The sequence below is a fragment of the Pseudophryne corroboree genome, chromosome 12, assembly GCF_028390025.1.
Source record: "Pseudophryne corroboree isolate aPseCor3 chromosome 12, aPseCor3.hap2, whole genome shotgun sequence".
In the NCBI taxonomy this organism is placed as follows: domain Eukaryota; kingdom Metazoa; phylum Chordata; class Amphibia; order Anura; family Myobatrachidae; genus Pseudophryne; species Pseudophryne corroboree.
The window spans coordinates 160119927-160141331 of record NC_086455.1 but is presented as its reverse complement, the minus strand read 5'-3'; the positions used below and the strand labels follow the sequence as shown (position 1 = coordinate 160141331).

At 50.5% G+C, this 21405-nt stretch overlaps 3 protein-coding genes across 6 annotated transcripts in view; 1 reads left to right on the top strand and 2 right to left on the bottom strand.

The window, feature by feature from the left end:
* Nucleotides 1-314: 314 nt before the first annotated feature.
* On the bottom strand, nt 315-10365 carry ISCA2 (iron-sulfur cluster assembly 2). Of its 2 annotated transcripts, none has more exons than XM_063948319.1 (4): nt 10265-10365; nt 3765-3867; nt 1983-2098; nt 315-606 (listed from the first exon to the last, which is right to left on the bottom strand). In XM_063948319.1, exons 1-4 carry the CDS (start codon nt 10315-10317, stop codon nt 432-434), a joined length of 447 nt encoding a protein of 148 aa, XP_063804389.1. In that variant the 5' UTR covers nt 10318-10365; the 3' UTR covers nt 315-431. The 2 variants fall into 2 exon arrangements, with proteins under 2 accessions (XP_063804389.1, XP_063804390.1); XM_063948320.1 differs by having other exon boundaries at nt 3765-3864.
* Nucleotides 10366-10371: 6 nt separating this feature from the next.
* On the top strand, nt 10372-17911 carry NPC2 (NPC intracellular cholesterol transporter 2). Its single transcript, XM_063948318.1, has 5 exons — nt 10372-10478; nt 16296-16388; nt 16470-16577; nt 16652-16824; nt 17554-17911. Exons 2-5 carry the CDS (start codon nt 16304-16306, stop codon nt 17641-17643), a joined length of 456 nt encoding a protein of 151 aa, XP_063804388.1. The 5' UTR covers nt 10372-10478; nt 16296-16303; the 3' UTR covers nt 17644-17911.
* AREL1 (apoptosis resistant E3 ubiquitin protein ligase 1) overlaps nt 17792-21405 on the bottom strand; it is a 30628-nt gene continuing 27014 nt past the window's right edge. For all 3 annotated transcript variants that reach the window (XM_063948312.1, XM_063948314.1, XM_063948315.1), the window contains exon 19: nt 17792-18289. In XM_063948312.1, coding sequence (XP_063804382.1) covers nt 18187-18289 — 103 coding nt within the window. In that variant the 3' untranslated portion in view covers nt 17792-18186. The remainder of the gene's footprint in view (nt 18290-21405) is intronic.

Below are 21405 nucleotides of genomic sequence, written 5' to 3'. Positions count from 1 at the left end.
CCCCCCCCCCCTCCAATCCTCCACAGCAGATACGCCTCAGTCACAGGACTGCACGCAGCCCCCCCGCTCCATGGACTGACGGCCCCCACCCTATGAAGATAACGCCCAATGCCTCACAGTGCCGATTACTCAGCACATTCCACACTGCAGGGTTTCCGCACCTGAGGACACAGTTGCACAATGGCTGAGTGTTTATAGTCACTACAAACACTCGTACACAGCATAAATCCCCGGCGTCACATTCGTCCTCATTGCCCAACTCAGTGACTGCCTGCAGGCTTCATCCGAACACGTGGAGACAATAAGAGCTGGAGGAAGATATATCATACACTTTTATTTACACAGGGGTGCATGTAGGATGGGGGAATCTTCTGTGACTGGAGCAAAGACCCCCCCATATTCCTCACAGCTGTCAGTCCATAATACCGCGGTCACAGCTTAATAGAGAAGGAGGATCCACAAGAACAGCCTTGTGCGGCCTGAGGGTTGTGTGTCAGCTGGAAGGAGCTTCGGATCAGCTCTTCACAATATTCAATGGTGCTTCCTCTCACCAGCTGGAGACTCTCAACATCCACCACCACAAGGGCTCCATCCACTCCGAACACCCTGGAGACCAAGCAAAAGGCGTCATTCATAGATTTGTCTGGTGTCTTACAGTGTCCCCCAGCCTCATAGTGCCCCTTACCGTGCCCCCTAACCATGATACCATTACACACCGCACACTGCTGCAGCAGCCCTCCTAATCCCAGAATGCACCTCACCGTGCCCCCTAACCATGATACCATTACACACCCCACACTGCTGCAGCAGCCCTCCTAATCCCAGAATGCACCTCACCGTGCCCCCTAACCATGATACCATTACACACCCCACACTGCTGCAGCCCTCCTAATCCCAGAATGCACCTCACCGTGCCCCCAACCATGATACCATTACACACCCCATGCTGAGGCAGCCCTCCTAATCCCAGAGTGCCCCTAACTATGATTCCATTACACACCCCACACTGCTGCAGCAGCCCTCCTAATCCCAGAATGCACCTCACCGTGCCCCCAACCATGATACCATTACACACCCCATGCTGCTGCAGCAGCCTTCCTAATCCCAGAGTGCCCCTAACCATGATACCATTACACACCCCACACTGCTGCAGCAGCCCTCCTAATCCCAGAATGCACCTTACCGTGCCCCCTAACCATGATACCATTACACACCCCACACTGCTGCTGCAGCCCTCCTAATCCCAGAATGCACCTCACCGTGCCCCCTAACCATGATACCATTACACACCCCACACTGCTGCAGCAGCCCTCCTAATCCCAGAATGCACCTCACCGTGCCCCCTAACCATGATACCATTACACACCCCACACTGCTGCAGCAGCCCTCCTAATCCCAGAATGCACCTCACCGTGCCCCCTAACCATGATACCATTACACACCCCACACTGCTGCTGCAGCCCTCCTAATCCCAGAATGCCCCTTACTGTGCCCCCAACCATGATACGATTACACCCCCCCACACTGCAGCCCAACATTGCCTGCAGCCCTCCTAATATCTTCCTGCACTGCCCGATTCCATATCTCCAGCACCGACCTCACTTTCCTGTGATATAATCAGTTTAATTCACTTTTCTTGCGGATTTCCCAAAACTACAAAATACAATAAATACTGTGTCCCCTAACATACCTTACCACACCTCTGCTAAATGTATCTTTGGAGCCTCCTATCCGCTGCACTGCATAGCCCAGCATCCCCCTTACTAAGTCCCTGTACTAATAGGGTTCTCTCTGTGGCCCTCAGCCTTATAATTACCTTGCTGCGTCCTCTACCCCAGACAATGCTCCTCTGCTCCTCACATTCTGTGTTTAATCTCACATGGAAATTCTCCTCTGCCCCAGATCCATGCATGGACATCTCTGGGTCCAGCCAGAACTTCTTACTGCCCATTCTGTCCCTGTCTCCATCTTTCCCCTCTCACCTGTCTTCCTCGGTGACGTTTGAGTCCACACAGAATTTGTACTGAAATCCGGAACAACCTCCGCTCTCCACCTGGAGCCTCAGGAACTCGGAGCTACTGGTCACCTCACGCAGCCTCTGAAGTTAGAGATATCACCTCTGCGTCACTCCATTGCATATATGTCCCCCTATGGTACTACTATGAATCTATGGGCAAAACCATGTGCACTGCAGGGGGGGCAGATATAACATGTGCAGAGAGAGTTAGATTTGGGTGTGGTGTGTTCAATCTGCAATCTAATTTACAGTGTAAAAATAAAGCAGCCAGTATTTACCCTGCACAGAAACAAAATAACCCACCCACATCTAACTCTCTCTGCACGTTATATCTGCCTCCCCTGCAGTGCACATGGTTTTGCCCAATTGCTATCAAACATCCTGCTGCGATCAACTTGGAATTACCCCCAATGATGATATCCTATATGTGGTCAGTATGGTTAGAAGGCTGGATAATGACATCTCCTATATGTGGACGGTATAATGGTTAGGAGGATGGACAATAATGACATCTCCTGTATATGGACGATATAATGGTTAGGAGGATGGACAATAATGATATCTCCTATATGTGGTCGGTATAATGGTTAGGAGGATGGACAATAATGATATCTCCTATATGTGGTCGGTATAACGGTTAGGAGAATGGACAATAATGACATCTCCTGTATGTGGTCGGTATAATGGTTAGGAGCATGGACAATAATGATACCTCCTATATGTGGACGGTGTAACGGTCAGTGCATGGGCAATGATGACATCTCCTGTATGTGGTCAGTATAATGGTTAGGAGTATGGACAGTAATAACATCTCCTGTATGTGGTCGGTATAACGGTTAGGAGGATGGACAATAATGACATCTCCTGTATATGGTCGGTATAATGGTTAGGAGGATGGACAATAATGACATCTCCTGTATGTGGATGGTATAATGGTTAAGAGGATGGAGAATAATGACATCTCCTATATGTGGCCGGTGTAACGGTTAGGAGCATGGACAATAATGACATTGCCTATATGTGGTCGGTATAATGGTTAGGAGGCTGGACAGTAATGACATCTCCTGTTTGTGGTCGGTATAACGGTTAGGAGGAGAGACAATAATGATACCTCCTATATGTGGATGGTGTAACGGTTAGGAGCATGGACAATAATGACATTGCCTATATGTGGTCGGTATAATGGTTAGGAGGCTGGACAGTAATGACATCTCCTGTTTGTGGTCGGTATAACGGTTAGCAGGAGAGACAATAATGATACCTCCTATATGTGGACGGTGTAACGGTTAGTGCATGGGCAATGATGATATCTCCTATATGTGGTCAGTATAATGGTTAGGAGTATGGACAGTAATAACATCTCCTGTATGTGGTCGGTATAACGGTTAGGAGGATGGACAATAATGACATCTCCTGTATATGGTCGGTATAATGGTTAGGAGGATGGACAATAATGACATCTCCTGTATGTGGATGGTATAATGGTTAAGAGGATGGACAATAATGACATCTCCTATATGTGGCCGGTGTAACGGTTAGGAGCATGGACAATAATGACATTGCCTATATGTGGTCGGTATAATGGTTAGGAGGCTGGACAGTAATGACATCTCCTGTTTGTGGTCGGTATAACGGTTAGGGGGAGAGACAATAATGATACCTCCTATATGTGGATGGTGTAACGGTTAGTGCATAGACAATACTGACATCTCTTGTACGGAATACAGCGGGTGGTAATGTTTCTTACTCTCAGACAGCTCTCTGTAAGGTGGATTTCTCCGTCTGCCTGAGCCTGGGACACGCATCGCACAGGTCGGTCACGCGTGATCAGCGGGGAAAGCAGGCTCCTGCTGGAGAAACACAACGCTTTGTAAAATAATCCGGAAACGTTGACAGAATTTTCTATCTGTATTTAATGTGACGTCACAAACACAGGAAGATGTTCTCAGCCATTTAGCAATAGCCACCGTGAGGGAAGTCAGAGGGTAACACTACGCTCTTGTCTGTCAGGTGGGTAAATGCTGATTCTCACCCTCAGACTAAGGGGTCATTTCTATAACGTGCGCGCCGGGTCCTGCGAGCCGCTTCCATGGTGAACTTGCACTGCGAATGGCACTTGCGATACAATTTCAATCTTGCATTGCTTGTTCAGTGAAAATTCACATTTTTGTGTTGCACAAGGGAGTGAAAATCATTATTTTAATGTTAAAATGCCAGGACTTGCTCCAGAATAGGGTGGCCAATCCCAGGATGGGCGGGATCCCAGCCTAAAATGATCCGGGATTCAATCCCGGAACTGGCCACCATCTTCGTTATTTCTATGCTGATCAGCGTTGAGCGTCCTCAGGAGGCTCAGACGCTGGCCGGATCTCCCTGCTCAGCTCCCCCGGTCCCGGGCGGTAAACGCTGCGCAGCTTGATGTGATGTCAGAGGTTACAATGTGCAGCCAGCCACCCGCTGAACCTCACCGCCGCCGAACCTCACCGCCGCCCTGCACCTCCAGCAAGTGGCCCACCCTTCCCCCTATCCTGTTTGGGGTTAGTTATGTGGGTTGAGCAGGGAAGGGGGTGGGAGACTGAAAAAAAAAAAGCCATTCCTGGGATTGATCATTTTTCAATCCTGATTCCTGGGAATGAAAAAAAAAAGCCTGGGATTGGCCTCCCTACTCCAGAACCCCATCGTAACCTCCCTAATGAGTAATTAGCTTAATTGGGCCAATAATTACATGCCACTTTTGTTGTTTAAAAAAATATATTGCTTCAAATTACCCCCAAATCAACTTTTCCATATTTTAATGCACACCAAATGTAATTACAGCATTTATTTTATGAAAAATATCTGCTTTTTATCATATTTTTGCATAAAAAAAAAAAAAAAAGTGGCCTCAAATTACCCCAAAATCACCTGGTTTTTTTTTACTCTTTTTGTTTTTTTTTCCAGCAATTTTTTCATTTAATTGGTTTGAAATTAAACAAAATTAATTTGCTTTTTATATATTTTTTTAAACCCCTTATAAGAGTGCCCGGTGCTTTCCTTATGCACTAACAGCCTTCTATATGACTCTGCTAACAAAGTTTTCATACACACTCGACAATGGTGATCATTCAGAGTTGATCGCTCGCTAGCAGTTTTTAGCAGCCGTGCAAACGCTATGCCGCCTCCCACTGGGAGTGTATTTTAGCTTAGCAGAAGTGCGAACGAAAGGATCGCAGAGCGGCGGCAAAGTTTTTTTGTGCAGTTTTAGAGTAGCTCAAAACCTACTCAGCGCTTGCGATCACTGCAGACTATTCAGTTCCTGTTTTGACGTCACACACCCGCCCAGCGTTCGCCCAGCCACGCCTGCGTTTTCCTTGGCACGCCTGCGTTTTTATGAACACTCCCTGAAAACGGTCAGTTGACACCCAGAAACGCCCACTTCATGTCAATCACTCTGCGGCCAGCAGTGCGACTGAAAAGCTGCGCTAGACCCTGTGTAAAACTACATCGTTCGTTGTAATAGTACGTCGCGTGTGCGTATTGCGCCGCATACGCATGCACAGAAGTGCCGTTTTTTTTACCTCATCGCTGCACAGCGAACGAATGCAGCTAGCGATCAACTCGGAATGACCACCAATTTCTGGAGCGACAGTGCAATGGGGGTGGCCATGCAGTATTCGGCAACATGGCCCTATTCTGCGGTATCGCCAATCGGACATACACGCAGGTCTGACGGGCGAGGTCGCAGACGGCCCTTAGGAGTGGGCATCGTGTGATATATCGTCTGTACACACTTGTTCTGAACCGCCCGATTTCAGCCAGATCGTACGCAATATCTCCTAGTGAGTACTCACCCTTAGACCTTTAGAAGCTGCTTAGACAAGTGTGAGGGCCCCAGTACTATACGCTCTAGAGAGATCAGACACTTCCTCAGTGCGCCAGCTGCGCACTCCTGGACGTCTGTAGCATCATCAGTCTGCATATGATGTAACACCGTATTTGCTGCCTTCCAGAAACAAACTTCAATCTGACTTTGGGGGTCATTCCGAGTTGATCGCTAGCTGCCGTTGTTCGCTGCGTAGCGATCAGTGAAAATAAACGGCTAATCTGCGCATGCGTACGCGCGTCGTAGGGGTACAAAGTCCATTGTGGTTTAGCACTGGTTCTAGCGACGATTCCAATCGCACAGCCGGCCGCAAGACAGAAAGAGGGCGTTTCTGGGTGTCAACTGACCGTTTTCAGGGAGTGCTTAGAAAAACGCTGGCATGGCAGAAAAAACGCAGGCGTGGCTGGGCGGGTGTGTGACCTCAAAAGCCGTCCCTCCGTCGTTAGAATCAACGCACACGAAGAGTAACTACAGGGCTGGTCTTATTTTGCACAAAACCATTTTGTAAGAGCTCTGCTGCACAGGCGTTCACACTTCTGCAGAGCTAAAATACACTCCCCATTGGGCGGCAACAATGCGTTTGCACGAATGCTAAAAACTGCTAGCGAGTGATCAACTCTGAATTACCCCCCTTGTGTAATCTAATTTCATTGCTAACTGCTTTCTTCTGAGGGCTGCGACTGAACATATTCGCACTTTAAGGCTCAATGCTTTAACCTGATTAGCACCAACTAAATACTGGTTACTTTAATAGAGATCAACCAGCGCAGTGTATATATATATATTTTATGAATTTGACTGGTGATACAAGTAAAGGAATGGTGGAATTATCATTATTACATGCTGGAGGTCAGTAATGTGTGTCGGTTGTATGGGGTCATGTTGGGGGTGAGCGATGTGCGTCAGGTGTACAGAGTCATGCTGGGAGTCAGCAATCTATTTTGGGTGTAGGGGGTCAAGCTGGGGATCGTTGATGTGTGTCGGCTGTATGGAGTCATGTTGTGAGTTAGTGATGTGTGTTGGCTGTAGGGGGTCATGTTGTGAGTTAGTGATGTGTGTTGGCTGTAGGGGGTCATGTTGTGAGTTAGTGATGTGTGTCGGCTGTATGGAGTCATGTTGCGGGTTAGTGATGTGTCGGCTGTATGGAGTCATGTTGCGGGTTAGTGATGTGTCGGCTGTAGGGGGTCATGTTGCGAGTTAGTGATGTGCGTCGGCTGTAGGGGATTATGTTGCGGGTTAGTGATGCGTGTCGGCTGTAGGGGGTCATGTTGCGGCTTAGTGATGTGTGTCGGCTGCAGGGGGTCATGTTGCGGGTTAGTGGTGTGTGTCAGCTGTAGGGGGTTATGTTGCGGGTTAGTGATGTGTGTCGGCTGTATGGAGTCATGTTGTGAGTTAGTGATGTGTGTTGGCTGTAGGGGGTCATGTTGTGAGTTAGTGATGTGTGTCGGCTGTATGGAGTCATGTTGCGGGTTAGTGATGTGTGTCGGCTGTAGGGGGTCATGTTGCGAGTTAGTGATGTGCGTCGGCTGTAGGGGATTATGTTGCGGGTTAGTGATGCGTGTCGGCTGTAGGGGGTCATGTTGGGGCTTAGTGATGTGTGTCGGCTGCAGGGGGTCATGTTGCGGGTTAGTGGTGTGTGTCAGCTTTAGGGGGTTATGTTGCGGGTTAGTGATGTGTGTCGGCTGTAGGGGGTTATGTTGCGGGTTAGTGATGTGTGTCGGCTGTAGGGGGTTATATTGCGGGCTAGTGATGTGTGTCGGCTGTAGGTGGTCATGTTGCATGTTAGTGATGTGTGTCGGCTGTAGGGGGTCATGTTGCGGGTTAGTGATGTGTGTCGGCTGTAGGTGGTTATGTTGCGGGTTAGTGATGTGTGTCGGCTGTATGGAGTCATGTTGCGGGTTAGTGATGTGTGTCGGCTGTAGGGGGTCATGTTGCGAGTTAGTGATGTGCGTCGGCTGTAGGGGGTTAGTGATGCGTGTCGGCTGTAGGGGGTCATGTTGCGGCTAAGTGATGTGTGTCGGCTGCAGGGGGTCATGTTGCGGGTTAGTGATGTGTGTCGGCTGTAGGTGGTTATGTTGCGGGTTAGTGATGTGTGTCGGCTGTAGGGAGTCATGTTGAGGGTTAGTGATGTGTGTCGGCTGTAAGGGGCCATGCTGGGGGTCATTGATGATCTGTGTGGGGGTCAGTGATGATCTGTTTGGGGGGACATGCTGGGGGTCAGTGATGATCTGTGTGGGGGGCCATGCTGGGGGTCAGTGATGATCTGTGTGGGGGGTCATTAATGATCTGTGTGGGGGGACATGCTGGGGGTCAGTGATGATCTGTGTGGGGGGCCATGCTGGGGGGTAGTGATGATCTGTGTGGGGGGCCATGCTGGGGGTCAGTGATGATCTGTGTGGGGGGACATGTTGGGGGTCAGTGATGATCTGTGTGGGGGGCCATGCTGGGGGGTCAGTGATGATCTGTGTGGGGGTACATGCTGGGGGTCAGTGATGATCTGTGTGGGGGGACATGCTGGGGGTCAGTGATGATCTGTGTGGGGGGTCAGTGATGATCTGTGTGGGGGGCTATGCTGGGGGTCAGTGATGATCTGTCTGGGGGGACATGTTGGGGGTCAGTGATGATCTGTGTGGGGGGCCATGCTGGGGGTCAGTGATGATCTGTGTGGGGGTCAGTGATGATCTGTGTAGGGGGTCAGTGATGATCTGTGTAGGGGGTCAGTGATGATCTGTGTGGGGGTCAGTGATGATCTGTGTGGGGGGACATGCTGGGGGTCAGTGATGATCTGTGTGGGGGGTCAGTGATGATCTGTGTGGGGGGCCAGTGATGATCTGTGTGGGGGGACATGCTGGGGGTCAGTGATGATCTGTGTGGGGGGACATGCTGGGAGGTAGTGATGATCTGTGTGGGGGACATGCTGGGGATCAGTGATGATCTGTGTGGGGGTCAGTGATGATCTGTGTGGGGGTCAGTGATTATCTGTGTGGGGGGTCAGTGATGATCTGTGTGGGGGTCAGTGATGATCTGTGTGGGGGGACATGCTGGGGGTCAGTGATGATCTGTGTGGGGGGTCAGTGATGAACTGTGTGGGGGTCAGTAATGATCTGTGTGGGGGTCAGTGATGATCTGTGTGGGGGGACATGCTGGGGGTCAGTGATGATCTGTGTGGGGGGACATGCTGGGGGTCAGTGATGATCTGTGTGGGGGGTCAGTGATGAACTGTGTGGGGGTCAGTGATGATCTGTGTGGGGGTCAGTGGTGATCTGTGTGGGGGGACATGCTGGGGGTCAGTTATGATCTGTGTGGGGGGACATGCTGGGGGTCAGTGATGATCTGTGTGGGGGGTCAGTGATGATCTGTGTGGGGGGCCAGTGATGATCTGTGTAGGGGGTCAGTGATGATCTGTGTGGGGGGTCAGTGATGATCTGTGTGGGGGGACATGCTGAGGGTCAGTTATGATCTGTGTGGGGGGACATGCTGGGGGTCAGTGATGATCTGTGTGGGGGACATGCTGGGAGTCAGTGATGATCTGTGTGGGGGTCAGTGATGATCTGTGTGGGGGGACATGCTGGTGGTCAGTGATGATCTGTGTGGGGTGTCAGTGATCTGTGTGGGGGGACATGCTGGGGGTCAGTGATGATCTGTGTGGGGGGACATGCTGGGGGTCAGTGATGATCTGTGTGGGGGGTCAGTGATGAACTGTGTGGGGGTCAGTGATGATCTGTGTGGGGGTCAGTGATGATCTGTGTGGGGGACATGCTGGGGGGTAGTGATGATCTGTGTGGGGGGTCATGCTGGGGGTCAGTGATGATCTGTGTGGGGGTCAGTGATGATCTGTGTGGGGGGACATGCTGGGGGTCAGTGATGATCTTTGTGGGGGACATGCTGGGGGTCAGTGATGATCTGTGTGGGGGGACATGCTGGGGGGTCAGTGATGATCTGTGTTGGGGACATGCTGGGGGGTCAGTGATGATCTGTGTGGGGGGACATGCTGGGGGGGTTAGTGATGATCTGTGTAGGGGACATGCTGGGGGGTCAGTGATGATCTGTGTGGGGGTCAGTGATGATCTGTGTGGGGGTCAGTGATGATCTGTGTGGGGGACCATGCTGGGGGGTCAGTGATGATCTGTGTGGGGGGTCAGTGATGATCTGTGTGGGGGGACACGCTCAGCAGTGGAGGGTCAGGGTGCAGCAGAGGTATATATAGTGTGACAGAGGGGCAGTGCGGCCGCAGGCATCATGTCCCCTCACAGCACTCTCTGGCCAGTGACAGGTGCTGGGCTGGAGCTGGGACAGACTAGTGCGGCGGCGGCTGCCCAGTGTCAGGTGTACGGGCGCTGATATTGGGGCGCTGATATTGGGGCGCTGACCCCTCCCCCTCTCACCTCCGTCCGGGCCTCAGCAGCGTCAGGAGCCGTACTGCCGCCATGTTGGACATCGGCCCCGCCCAATCCGTTCTGATTGGTCCTCTCCGAGTCTGTCCTCGCCCTGATTGGACGGCGTGGTTCACATGATGGTGACGTATATGAGCGGACCGATACAAGGAAGTCATAAGACCTAGCAGAGGAAACGAGAAGTATCACCCGGAGCGGGCGCGATGTGAGTACATTCCGGGGCCCGGGCACACGCCCGCCATTAACCGGGGTACCGGGGAGGACGGGCGGCTGTCAGTGATCTGCTGCTGCTGGGCCGGTGTTATGTGCTGGCCACTATGTCGGGGGGAGGGGGCTGTGTTCTGTGTGGGGTTGGGAAGGCAGAATTTTGGGTTGTAAGGATTATCATGGGGAGAGGGACAGTGTACTGGGCGTGAGGATGGGGGGGGAGAGGGACAGTGTACTGGGGTGTGAGGATGGGGGGGGGGGGACAGTGTACTGGGGTGTGAGGATGGGGGGGGACAGTGTACTGGGGTGTGAGGATGGGGGGGGGGACAGTGTACTGGGGTGTGAGGTTGGGGGGAGGACAGTGTACTGGGGTGTGAGGAGGGGGGGGCGACTGTACTGGGGCGTGAGGATGGGGGGGGCAACAGTGTACTGGGGCGTGAGGATGGGGGGGGCAACAGTGTACTGGGGTGTGAGGAGGGGGGGGCGACAGTGTACTGGGGCGCGAGGAGGGGGGGCGATAGTGTACTGGGGCGTGAGGAGGGGGGGCGATAGTGTACTGGGGCGTGAGGAGGGGGGGGGCCACAGTGTACTGGGGCGTGAGGAGGGGGGGGGCCACAGTGTACTGGGGCGTGAGGAGGGGGGGGGCCACAGTGTACTGGGGCGTGAGGAGGGGGGGGGCCACAGTGTACTGGGGCGTGAGGAGGGGGGGGGCCACAGTGTACTGGGGCGTGAGGAGGGGGGGGCCACAGTGTTCTGGGGCGTGAGGAGGGGGGGGCCACAGTGTACTGGGGCGTGAGGAGGGGGGGGGGGCGACAGTGTACTGGGGCGTGAGGAGGGGGGGGGGGGGCGACAGTGTACTGAGGTGTGAGGAGGGGGGGGGCGACAGTGTACTGAGGTGTGAGGAGGGGGATCATGTAGTTGGAGTGGGACAGTATTCTGGGGCGTGGTGATTATGTAGAGGGACAGTATTTTTTTGCTGAATGTAGGCTGCCATGGTGGGGAGGGAGTCTGTGTTGAAAATCAGGTGTGGAGAACATGCTGGGGGGCATGTATTCTGGGTCAAGTGTTGGGTGTATTATAGTTTAATGTTATTGTTGTGTCCTAGTGACTTCTGGGTGACCTGTAATAACCTGTTTCCGTGGCAGTCTTATGACCATTGTCTGAGTACAGGCAGACGTTCTAGAGAAGTGATTCACTAGAGGATGTACAAGGTGCAGATGATACTTGTGTAGTGAAATACAGCAACACGACAGAGTGTGTGTGTGTGTGTGTATGTGTATATATATATATGTGTATGTATGTGTATGTATGTATGTATGTATGTATGTATGTATGTATATATATATATATATATATATGTGTATGTGTGTGTATATATATATATATATATATATATATGTATATATGTGTGTATATATATATATATATATATATATATATGTGTATGTATATATATATATATATATATATATATATATATATATATATATATATATATATGTGTATATGTGTGTATATATATATATATATATATATATATATATATATATATATATATATATATATATATGTGTATATATACAAATCCACAAAAGCAGCCGCTTCTCACTTATCATTTAGAAAACGCTGGTGCACGGTTGGTGTAATCATATAGAAAAAATCCAAGAATAACCACACAGGTGATTGTACCCAGAAATACCAGCACACAGCTTAGATGTGCTGCGGATGGCAGTGTACAGCACCATGTCACTTTATCTATTCCCATGATGAAGATAGTCGAAACAGCTGTCGGAATGATAAGTACTCATTGATCTATTCATGCTGCTACCATCATGTGTGCTATATGCTTGTTGCCTTTTTAAATGATTTTTCTGGACAAGTAAAACTTCTTCTTTTGCATCTAAGCTGTGTGCTGGTATTTCTGGGTACAATCACCTGTGTGGTTATTCTTGGATTTTTTCTATGTGTATATATATATGTGTGACCACCCTTTGCCTTCAAAACAAAAATTCTTCTAGGTACATAGGTACACTCGCACACAGTATTTGAAGGAACTCGGCAGGGAGGTTGTTCCAAACATCTTGGAGCACTAACCAGAGATCTTCTGTGAATGTAGACTTGCTCAGATCCTTCTCTCTTATTATTCTTCTTTACACTGAAGTTGGTTCTTAATAACATCAGCTGTATGTTAGGGGTCATTGGCTCCAAATTAATTCTGCAGTAGGACAATAGGACGTCTCCCTGATGGTATTGCATGATGGAATAGTACCTGCTTGTGCGTCTTACTTGCATAGCGATGCAAATAAGACACATTTTCCACAAAAATACGCCTGATGATAGCAGAACTGCCGGCTCACTCACCATGTATCTCACTGTGCATGGCGTATTGAGGCGAGACGTATGAGGGCGCATATGTAGTTAAAAGAAAAGGGGGTCAGTTTATTGATGCTATTAACTCAGTCATGCCGGCTTCCGTATGATGTAAATTTCCCTGCCATTTACCATGTAGGAGATATTCCGCTTTGTAAAGCAGGATGCTGTATTGAAAGGATGTAGTTATAATGGCAACACAACATGTCTACATCTGAAATGTTCACGTTCTACACAGACCGGAGGGGAGTTTAGGGTTAAGATCTAGGGGGAGGGTTAGGCTGCGGAAGGGTACGTTGGGCACTGGGGGGAGGGTACGTTGGGCACTGGGGGGAGGGTTAGGCTGCGGGAGCGTACGTTGGGCACTGGGGGGAGGGTTAGGCTGCGGAAGGGGATGTTGTGCACTGGGGGGGAGGGTTAGGCTGCGGAAGGAGCGGTTAGGCTGCGGGAGGGGATGTTGTGCACTGGGGGGAGGGTTAGGCTGCGGAAGGAGAGGTTAGGCACTGGGGGGGGAGGGTTAGGCTGCGGAAGGAGAGGTTAGGCTGCGGGAGGGGATGTTGTGCACTGGGGGGAGGGTTAGGCTGCGGAAGGAGAGGTTAGGCTGCGGGAGGGGATGTTGTGCACTGGGGGGAGGGTTAGGCTGCGGAAGGAGAGGTTAGGCACTGGGGGGGGAGGGTTAGGCTGCGGAAGGAGAGGTTAGGCACTGGGGGGGGAGGGTTAGGCTGCGGAAGGAGAGGTTAGGCTGCGGGAGGGGATGTTGTGCACTGGGGGGAGGGTTAGGCTGCGGAAGGAGAGGTTAGGCTGCGGGAGGGGATGTTGTGCACTGGGGGGAGGGTTAGGCTGCGGAAGGAGAGGTTAGGCACTGGGGGGGGAGGGTTAGGCTGCGGGAGGGTATGTTGGGCACTGGGGGGGGAGGGTTAGGCTGCGGAAGGGGACGTTAGGCACTGGGGGGGAGGGTTAGGCTGCGGAAGGAGAGGTTAGGCTGCGGGAGGGGATGTTGTTTACTGGGGGGGGAGGGTTAGGCTGCGGAAGGAGAGGTTAGCCACTGGGGGGGGGGAGGGTTAGGCTGCGGAAGGAGAGGTTAGGCTGCGGGAGGGGATGTTGTGCACTGGGGGGAGGGTTAGGCTGCGGAAGGAGAGGTTAGGCACTGGGGGGGGAGGGTTAGGCTGCGGAAGGAGAGGTTAGGCTGCGGGAGGGGATGTTGTGCACTGGGGGGAGGGTTAGGCTGCGGAAGGAGAGGTTAGGCACTGGGGGGGGGGGAGGGTTAGGCTGCGGAAGGAGAGGTTAGGCTGCGGGAGGGTATGTTGTGCACTGGGGGGAGGGTTAGGCTGCGGAAGGAGAGGTTAGCCACTGGGGGGGGGGGGGAGGGTTAGGCTGCGGAAGGAGAGGTTAGGCTGCGGGAGGGTATGTTGTGCACTGGGGGGAGGGTTAGGCTGCGGAAGGGGACGTTAGGCACTGGGGGGGGGAGGGTTAGGCTGCGGAAGGAGAGGTTGGGCTGCGGGAGGGGATGTTGTGCACTGGGGGGAGGGTTAGGCTGCGGAAGGAGAGGTTAGGCACTGGGGGGGGGGGAGAGTTAGGCTGCGGAAGGAGAGGTTAGGCTGCGGGAGGGGATGTTGTGTACTGGGGGGAGGGTTAGGCTGCGGAAGGAGCGGTCAGGCACTGGGGGGGGGGGGGGGGTTAGGCTGCGGGAGGGGATGTTGGGCACTGTGGGGGGAGGGTTAGGCTGCAGAAGGAGAAGTTAGGCACTGAGGGGGGGGGGGGGAGATTAGGCTGCGGAAGGAGAGGCTAGGCACTGGGAGAGGCTAGGATTAGGCTGCGGAAGTAGGGTTAGGAGTTAGAAGCGGCGTATGATCCTCCAGAATCATGATGTCCTCACTGGATTCAGAAGACACAGCTGGAGCAGCCAAACCAGGTCATCATTGGACCCCAGGGATGAAGCTGATATGCTGCCTGTAAAATAAATGAACCACACCCGGATTTATTATCGGGGACTGCGGATTTCAGCAATTTACCAGCTCCCTAAAGCTTAACCTTTCTGAGCTTGGCTCCAATATACAGACAGCATGAGATGCTATGGGCTATATCACCACCAGAGGGAGCTAGCTTCACACCCCTCTCCGGTAACTGGAATAGGTGCCTATCCCTAACTGAAACACAGCAGTCATTGCCAGGGGGGGCTGTTATCCATGATTTCAGTGATAAATAGCTGGAGATGGTGTGCACAAGAGGAACGGGCAGTACTGTACTTGCTTCTTTGTAGAACGTTGGACTCTGCAGCTCACAGCAAATACAGAGCAAAGCAACGTTATAGTGTTGCAAAATACAGAGATTGCCACTTCAGTTACTCATCCATTCACCTCTGGACAGCAGTGCTTAGACTGTCTGGAAGATTCTCCACCATATATGATGATCTCAGCCATTAAGCAATAATCAAGAAATCCCTAATCGGGAGGCCATACCAAGAATTAAGGACACGGGGGTAAATGTGATGGGGTGCGAGAGTGCCTGTATTTTTAAATCGTCAACCATATTTACAAGACAATACCAACCGGGTTTGGGCTTGTAAATGATTGCCGCTTTAAAGAAAGGCGGGCAGTCTCACACCCTATTATGTATACCCATTGTCTGCAATTCTCTGATCCAGAATGGATAATACAACCGTTTCCAGTGCTCCAGGATTGGAATCTCCTCTCTCCGCAAAGGGTAACGCGGGCGACCTGCTCACCAAAAGAATTGGGAACTCTTACATACTGGAAATGAGAGCTGAATGGTAAACAATCTGACTCTGACAGTAGTTGCTGTGGAAGCACCTCGGAGTGGCATAACAGGACAGGGGAGGCCTTCAAAGGTCACCGGGGAGGTACCGGAAGCAAACCTACAGTGTGGGAAGTAGCAACACTAAAACCTCAGTCCCTCTCAGTATCCCATGTCACAGGCAAGGAGAATGCAATGGGCGATTTATACAAGCTGGAGGCAAGTCTACTGAAGGGATTGGTCCTTACAGCAGGACATCTCTCCAACTACTGGTAGTCTTCCTGGACATTATGCCAACAAGTCAGAATGCCACAGGAACAGAAGGGGTGGTTGCACCGTCAATCTCATGGAGGTTTCGGATAGCTTATGTCGGTGATTCCCAAACTCTGACCCAAAGGAGCACGAACAGTCCAGGTTTTAGAGATATCAATGGTTCAGCACACATTCATACTGCCTGAAGTAATAATTAATACCCCTTTCACACAGAGAACCTAATTACTGGGCACTTTTACCCGGTAATTTGTGGATCAACACTGGTCCTTTTTCTGTGTGAAAGGGTCAGAATTCCCGGGACTTCGACCCGGCTTGTCACGCTTCACAAATGTGGTGACACGGACTGGAGGAAGCGCAGGGATCTGGGCAGACTGAGGAGGCCGTGAGATAAACATATGGTGCTTTTCTCTTCCCCTAGCTGTGAACATGTCTCTGTGGCGAGTGGCGGTCCTGTGGGCCGTTGTCTTTGTGTCGGTGGCGGTCAGTGAGCCTCTGGTGTTCAAGGACTGTGGTGAGTATTATGGAGAGAAGGGTGTGACTGTCTGTAATCCAGGTCTGATGTCTTTCTGACTGCATCTGTTTGGTCTTCCAGGCTGCGTGCAGGGAAAGCTGATAAGCGTGGATGTGTCTCCTTGTCCCACGCAGCCCTGTCCCCTAGTGAAAGGCAGCACCTACACCATCAATGTGACCTTCACCAGCAGTAAGATACGATGCTTCTGTTGCTGTGTGCCAATGCGCCTGGTCCCTGTAACTCAGCAGCTTTGTGTTTTGTAGGTGAAGACTCTCCGAGTTGTTCGGCGGTGGTGCACGGCCTTATCGGAGGATTCCCTGTGCCGTTCCCACTTCCCGAAGCAGATGGGTGTAAAAGTGGGATTTCCTGCCCCGTGAAGGCTGGCCAAACATACACTTACCTGACCAAGATGCCTATCAAACCAGAGTACCCTCAAGTGAGTCACCCTGGGCTTCTCTAGCAACGAGCGAAGGCCCAGATTTATCAAGCCTTGGCGGTGGTAAAGTACCAACCAATCAGCTCCTTACTGTCCTTTTTCAAACACAGCCTGTAACATGACAGGATCCGATTGGCTGGTACTTTACCACCATGCAATTTATCACTCTCCGAGGCTTGATAAATCTGGGTATCAGTGTCAACATCAGCATAATCATTCTCCATCCACATAATTGTTACAAATGCCCTGTATCAGCCCCCAAAGTCAGTGCGGGCAGGATGCATCCCACCACTCGTCACAAGGATACTGGCACTTAGTAACGCTGTCTGCTTGAAGAAAATCACAAAGGACAGCTCTCCCGTTACGAGCTGTCTTTTGCGATAGGAGGGTTTAGGACCGGGAGACCTTATGCACAAGTATCCAGTGACGCACACGTCGCTGTAAGGGATACGATTGGATCTCTCTCAGGGGTAACGTGAAAAAAGCACATAGGCTACTATTGGGCAACGCCCACCGCACCCAAGCTCCGAAATGTATAGCATTCCGGAGCTTAGTGCATGCACGGTAAGCGCCAACCCTCAGAAAATGGCTTTTTCGGAGGTTTGACCGCAAAATACAGCTTGATGCATCCCGTCCTGGGTCTGTTCTGCAGAATATGGTGGCATATAGCCCTGGGTGGTAGCTTGTGCTAATGACACTTTATGACTGCGATCTCCCTCTCCTCTCCAGATGAAACTGGTTGTGCGCTGGGAGCTGCGGGACGCCGATAACAAGAACTACTTCTGCTGGGTCATCCCCGTACACATCGTTGATGGCTAAAGAGACGGTGTGACGCTGTAACCAGCAATCTATGTCCCTATTTTAACTTAGCCGGTAAATAATTATCTTACACTCTGTCTCTCGACTGCTGTGCAGTTATAACCCTTCAGCTTTTACATTCAGAATAAATTATAAGGGGACTATGATGTTTCTTTGGTAATATTTTTAATTAAAAAAAAATCAACTGAAATAAATTGTCAATTAACACCTGTTAAATGCTTTGTTACTGATCATCCCAGCCAATAAAATTTTATCCGATTGTTCAGAAGGGCGTTTCATTCCACCATAAGCTGGGGTCTGTCAATGTGTTATCTAGAGGAGAGGAGGGATTTTCTCTCCCCCTGACAATTCCAGTGTAACGTTCGCTAGGAATGGCTCAGAGCATTGTCCCATCCAGTGTAAGCTTTAGCATCACATAGAGACAGGAGTTTGTGCTTTTCTTAGCTGCTGTTCGTTCCTCTAGAGGAAAACTTGAGGGAATGCCATAGTTGGGAACGTCTGTAAAAGTAACACCCACTGTGGGTGAATCTTAGCCAGGGCCCATTACACCATCCCGAATCCTTCACATCCCTCACTGATGGCGAGTTTCAGCATCCTGTGCATCTCGTCGTAGGAATCGTAGGTGGGGAGACATAGCTGGTTGAAACTAAGGGAGAAGGAAAGATCCTTTTTTAATAAAACTCTGTTTTCTATTACTTACAATGCATCATAGGAGGATAGAGTGCAAAGAGTTTACTCACTCAGCCTCCTGCCTTGTAAAAGAACAATGATTTCCATAGCAAAACGCCACATTTTCATATGAAGGGGGAGATTTATCAAATCTTGGAGAAAGTATCAGCCAATCAACTTATATCTCAAGCACAGCCTCTACAATGACAGAAGCTGATTGGTTGGTACTTTATCTCTTAAGATTTCAAAAATCTCACCCCAAAACGTAAATTTATTTTTCATCCACTAGGGGTCACTGGAGTACTCTTGGGATATGGATGGGGCGTTAGCAGGGACAGGCACATTTAAATATTTAAATTAGTAACCCTCCACCCTCCCAAAGGTACCTCAGTGTTTTTTGTGCCTTGCTGGGAAGGCACACGTGGAGCATTCTCCACAAGTTTTCTTCTATTTTTGAAAGATTTTTAAATTTTTACACTCAATCCCTTCCCAGCTTATAAAGAAGCTTGGGTCTGGGATTGTTGGTGCTGCTGCATGCAGCAATTGGCTTGTTGGCGCTCAGGAGAGGAGCCCCGCCATAGACCAAAATCAGCAGTAGCTGATTTCAGCCTGAAGCTGCAAACTGAGCTGGACAGAGCCTAGTAAGAGAAGCCCCGTCATAGGGGGTCATTCCGAGTTGATAGTCTTCCCAGACATGCGGGGGGACGCCCAGCACAGGGCTAGTCCGTCCCGCATGTCTGTCCGGCTCCCCCCCCCCCCCCCCCCAGTACAAAAGCATCGCTGATGCTTTTGTACTTGAAGAGTAACGTCTGGCCAGCGCACCTGCGTTGGCCGGACCGCGCCCCCGAAAATGGCGGCTAAATGCTGCCCCCTCCCGCCCAGTGAACGCCTCTGCCTATCAGGCAGAGGCGTTCGCTAGGTAACGACTGCCTTCAGCCGCCTAGCATGCGCAGTTTCGACCCGACCGCTGCGAACAACTGCAGCGTGCGATCGTGTCAGAATGACCCCCATAGCCTCCACTACTTTCAGTTAAGGAGCGGGCAGGCACTCGTACACAGCTTAAAGAAAACACCGCTAACCTGCAATCATATCAACCAAGCACCGCAAATTACATCCATAAGTCTCCTCGCCGGCTGGCGAGTGGAGCGGCCGTTGACACCACACAGGGATCCAGAGGAAGCGGAGCCTTACGGCAGCATGACTTCCGGTCACAGTGCAGCTTCCGGCGGGACTCTGGGACTGACCAACAGAGCGAGGTGGACACCAAGCCCTGCACATTTAGAGATCTGCTGGGGACGGAGAGAGTGAGTTCAGCAGCAACAGCGGAAACATCAGTAGAACACTCACAGCTCCGTAAGACATCGGAGAGACATAAGAAGTGTTGGTTAGTTTGTTGTACCTGGCAGGCCGGGACGCCGGCTTCTCGGAACACAACCCCCTCAGACTAAACTCACTCTATCATCAAGTGGGGATTCCAAGACCGAAGGGTCAACATTGCACCCCTCGGAGACTGCGAACTGTATTAAACCAGTTAACCAGATATGAACTTTGTGCACCACAGAATATGGACTTCTGACCCTACACTTAAAACTAACATATGTGTAAGACCCTAGCTTGCAAAATTATTTTCATTTGATGTTTATATCATTGTTTTCTGACCGATACTCAGCATTGTGACTGAATAAAAGTATTACCAGATGACACAGACACCTGTTTATTATACACTGATTATACATTTTTCATACATTTGACAACATGCATTGGTGAGTGCAGGAACCATGGAAGAATCCGGATAAACTGTTTTTTATGCCTACATGGTTTTTGTCTAACTACCTGTTCCCAGAGTCTGACAACTAAATGGGAAAATCCACAGACTGTGGATTCCTCTGTGTCAAATCTTTCCAAGAAAGTTCACCATTCCAGTCCCTGCTGCTATGATGCACTTTGGCTCCGTTCTTCACAGGCGGAGGCAGAGTCAAAACGGGGAATAGAAGCGTTACCTTACACTGGCAATATGTTGTTTGGTCCTGAATTAGACAAATGGATGTCTCAGGCCACTGGGGGAAAGTCTGTTTTCCTGCCATTGCCCACACCAGTTCCAAAATGGAAATACGCTGGACCAGCGTTCAAATCCTTTAGAACTCAGTCCTTTCGATGCCATGCTAGAGGAACAACCATACAGAGTAGATGTGGTTGTCAGTAAACCACTAACCGTCGTCCGGACACACAGGCCGCTGACAAGCCAGTGGCATAACTGGCTTTCCAGCCCATCTCGATCTTCAGTTGTCGGAGCACGCCTTCAGACGTTTCACTTGGCGTGGTTTCAGACATCCATTGATGGATCCGCAATTTAGTGTTCAAAGGTTGCAAAATAGTTGATTGTCTGCCACCAATGTGAATTTTCAAGACAGGCCTGCCTGTGTCAGGGGATAAGAAGGCAGTTCTGCAGACCACGCTTCAGTCTCTCGCAGATTCAGCGGTTTTGATTCCAGTCCCAGTTCACCAACCGGGTCAAGGTTATTATTCCAATCTTTTTGTAGTACCAAAGCCGGACGGCTCGGTCAGACCGATATTGAACCTCAAGGGGCTCAATCAGTATGTCACTTACTACAGATTCAAGATTGAATCCCTGCCGTCAATGATTGCAGGTTTAGAACCACAGGAATTCATGATTTTGCTGTCTCTCAAGGATGTGTACTTACACATTCCAATTTGGCCACTGCATCAGGTGTATTTAAGGTTTGCAGTACAACCGAACCATTATCAATTTCAGGCATTACCGTTTGGCCTCGCATCAGCGCCTCAGGTATTCACAAAGATGTCTGTGATGATAGCTCATCTCAGATCCCTGGGAGTGATAATAGTTCCGTACTTAGACGATCTTCTCATCAAGGCTCCGTCTCAACAAATACTCCTTCAACATGCCTTAATAACTAACTAAACGTACAATGTACTGGTTCAGCATGGTTGGATTGTCAACTTCAAGAAATCAAGCTTGACTCCGTCTTAAAGACTTCAATTCATGGGAATGATTCTGGATACGGTGGATCAACGAGTTTACCTGCCAGAACAGAAAGCACAAAGTACTTGTCA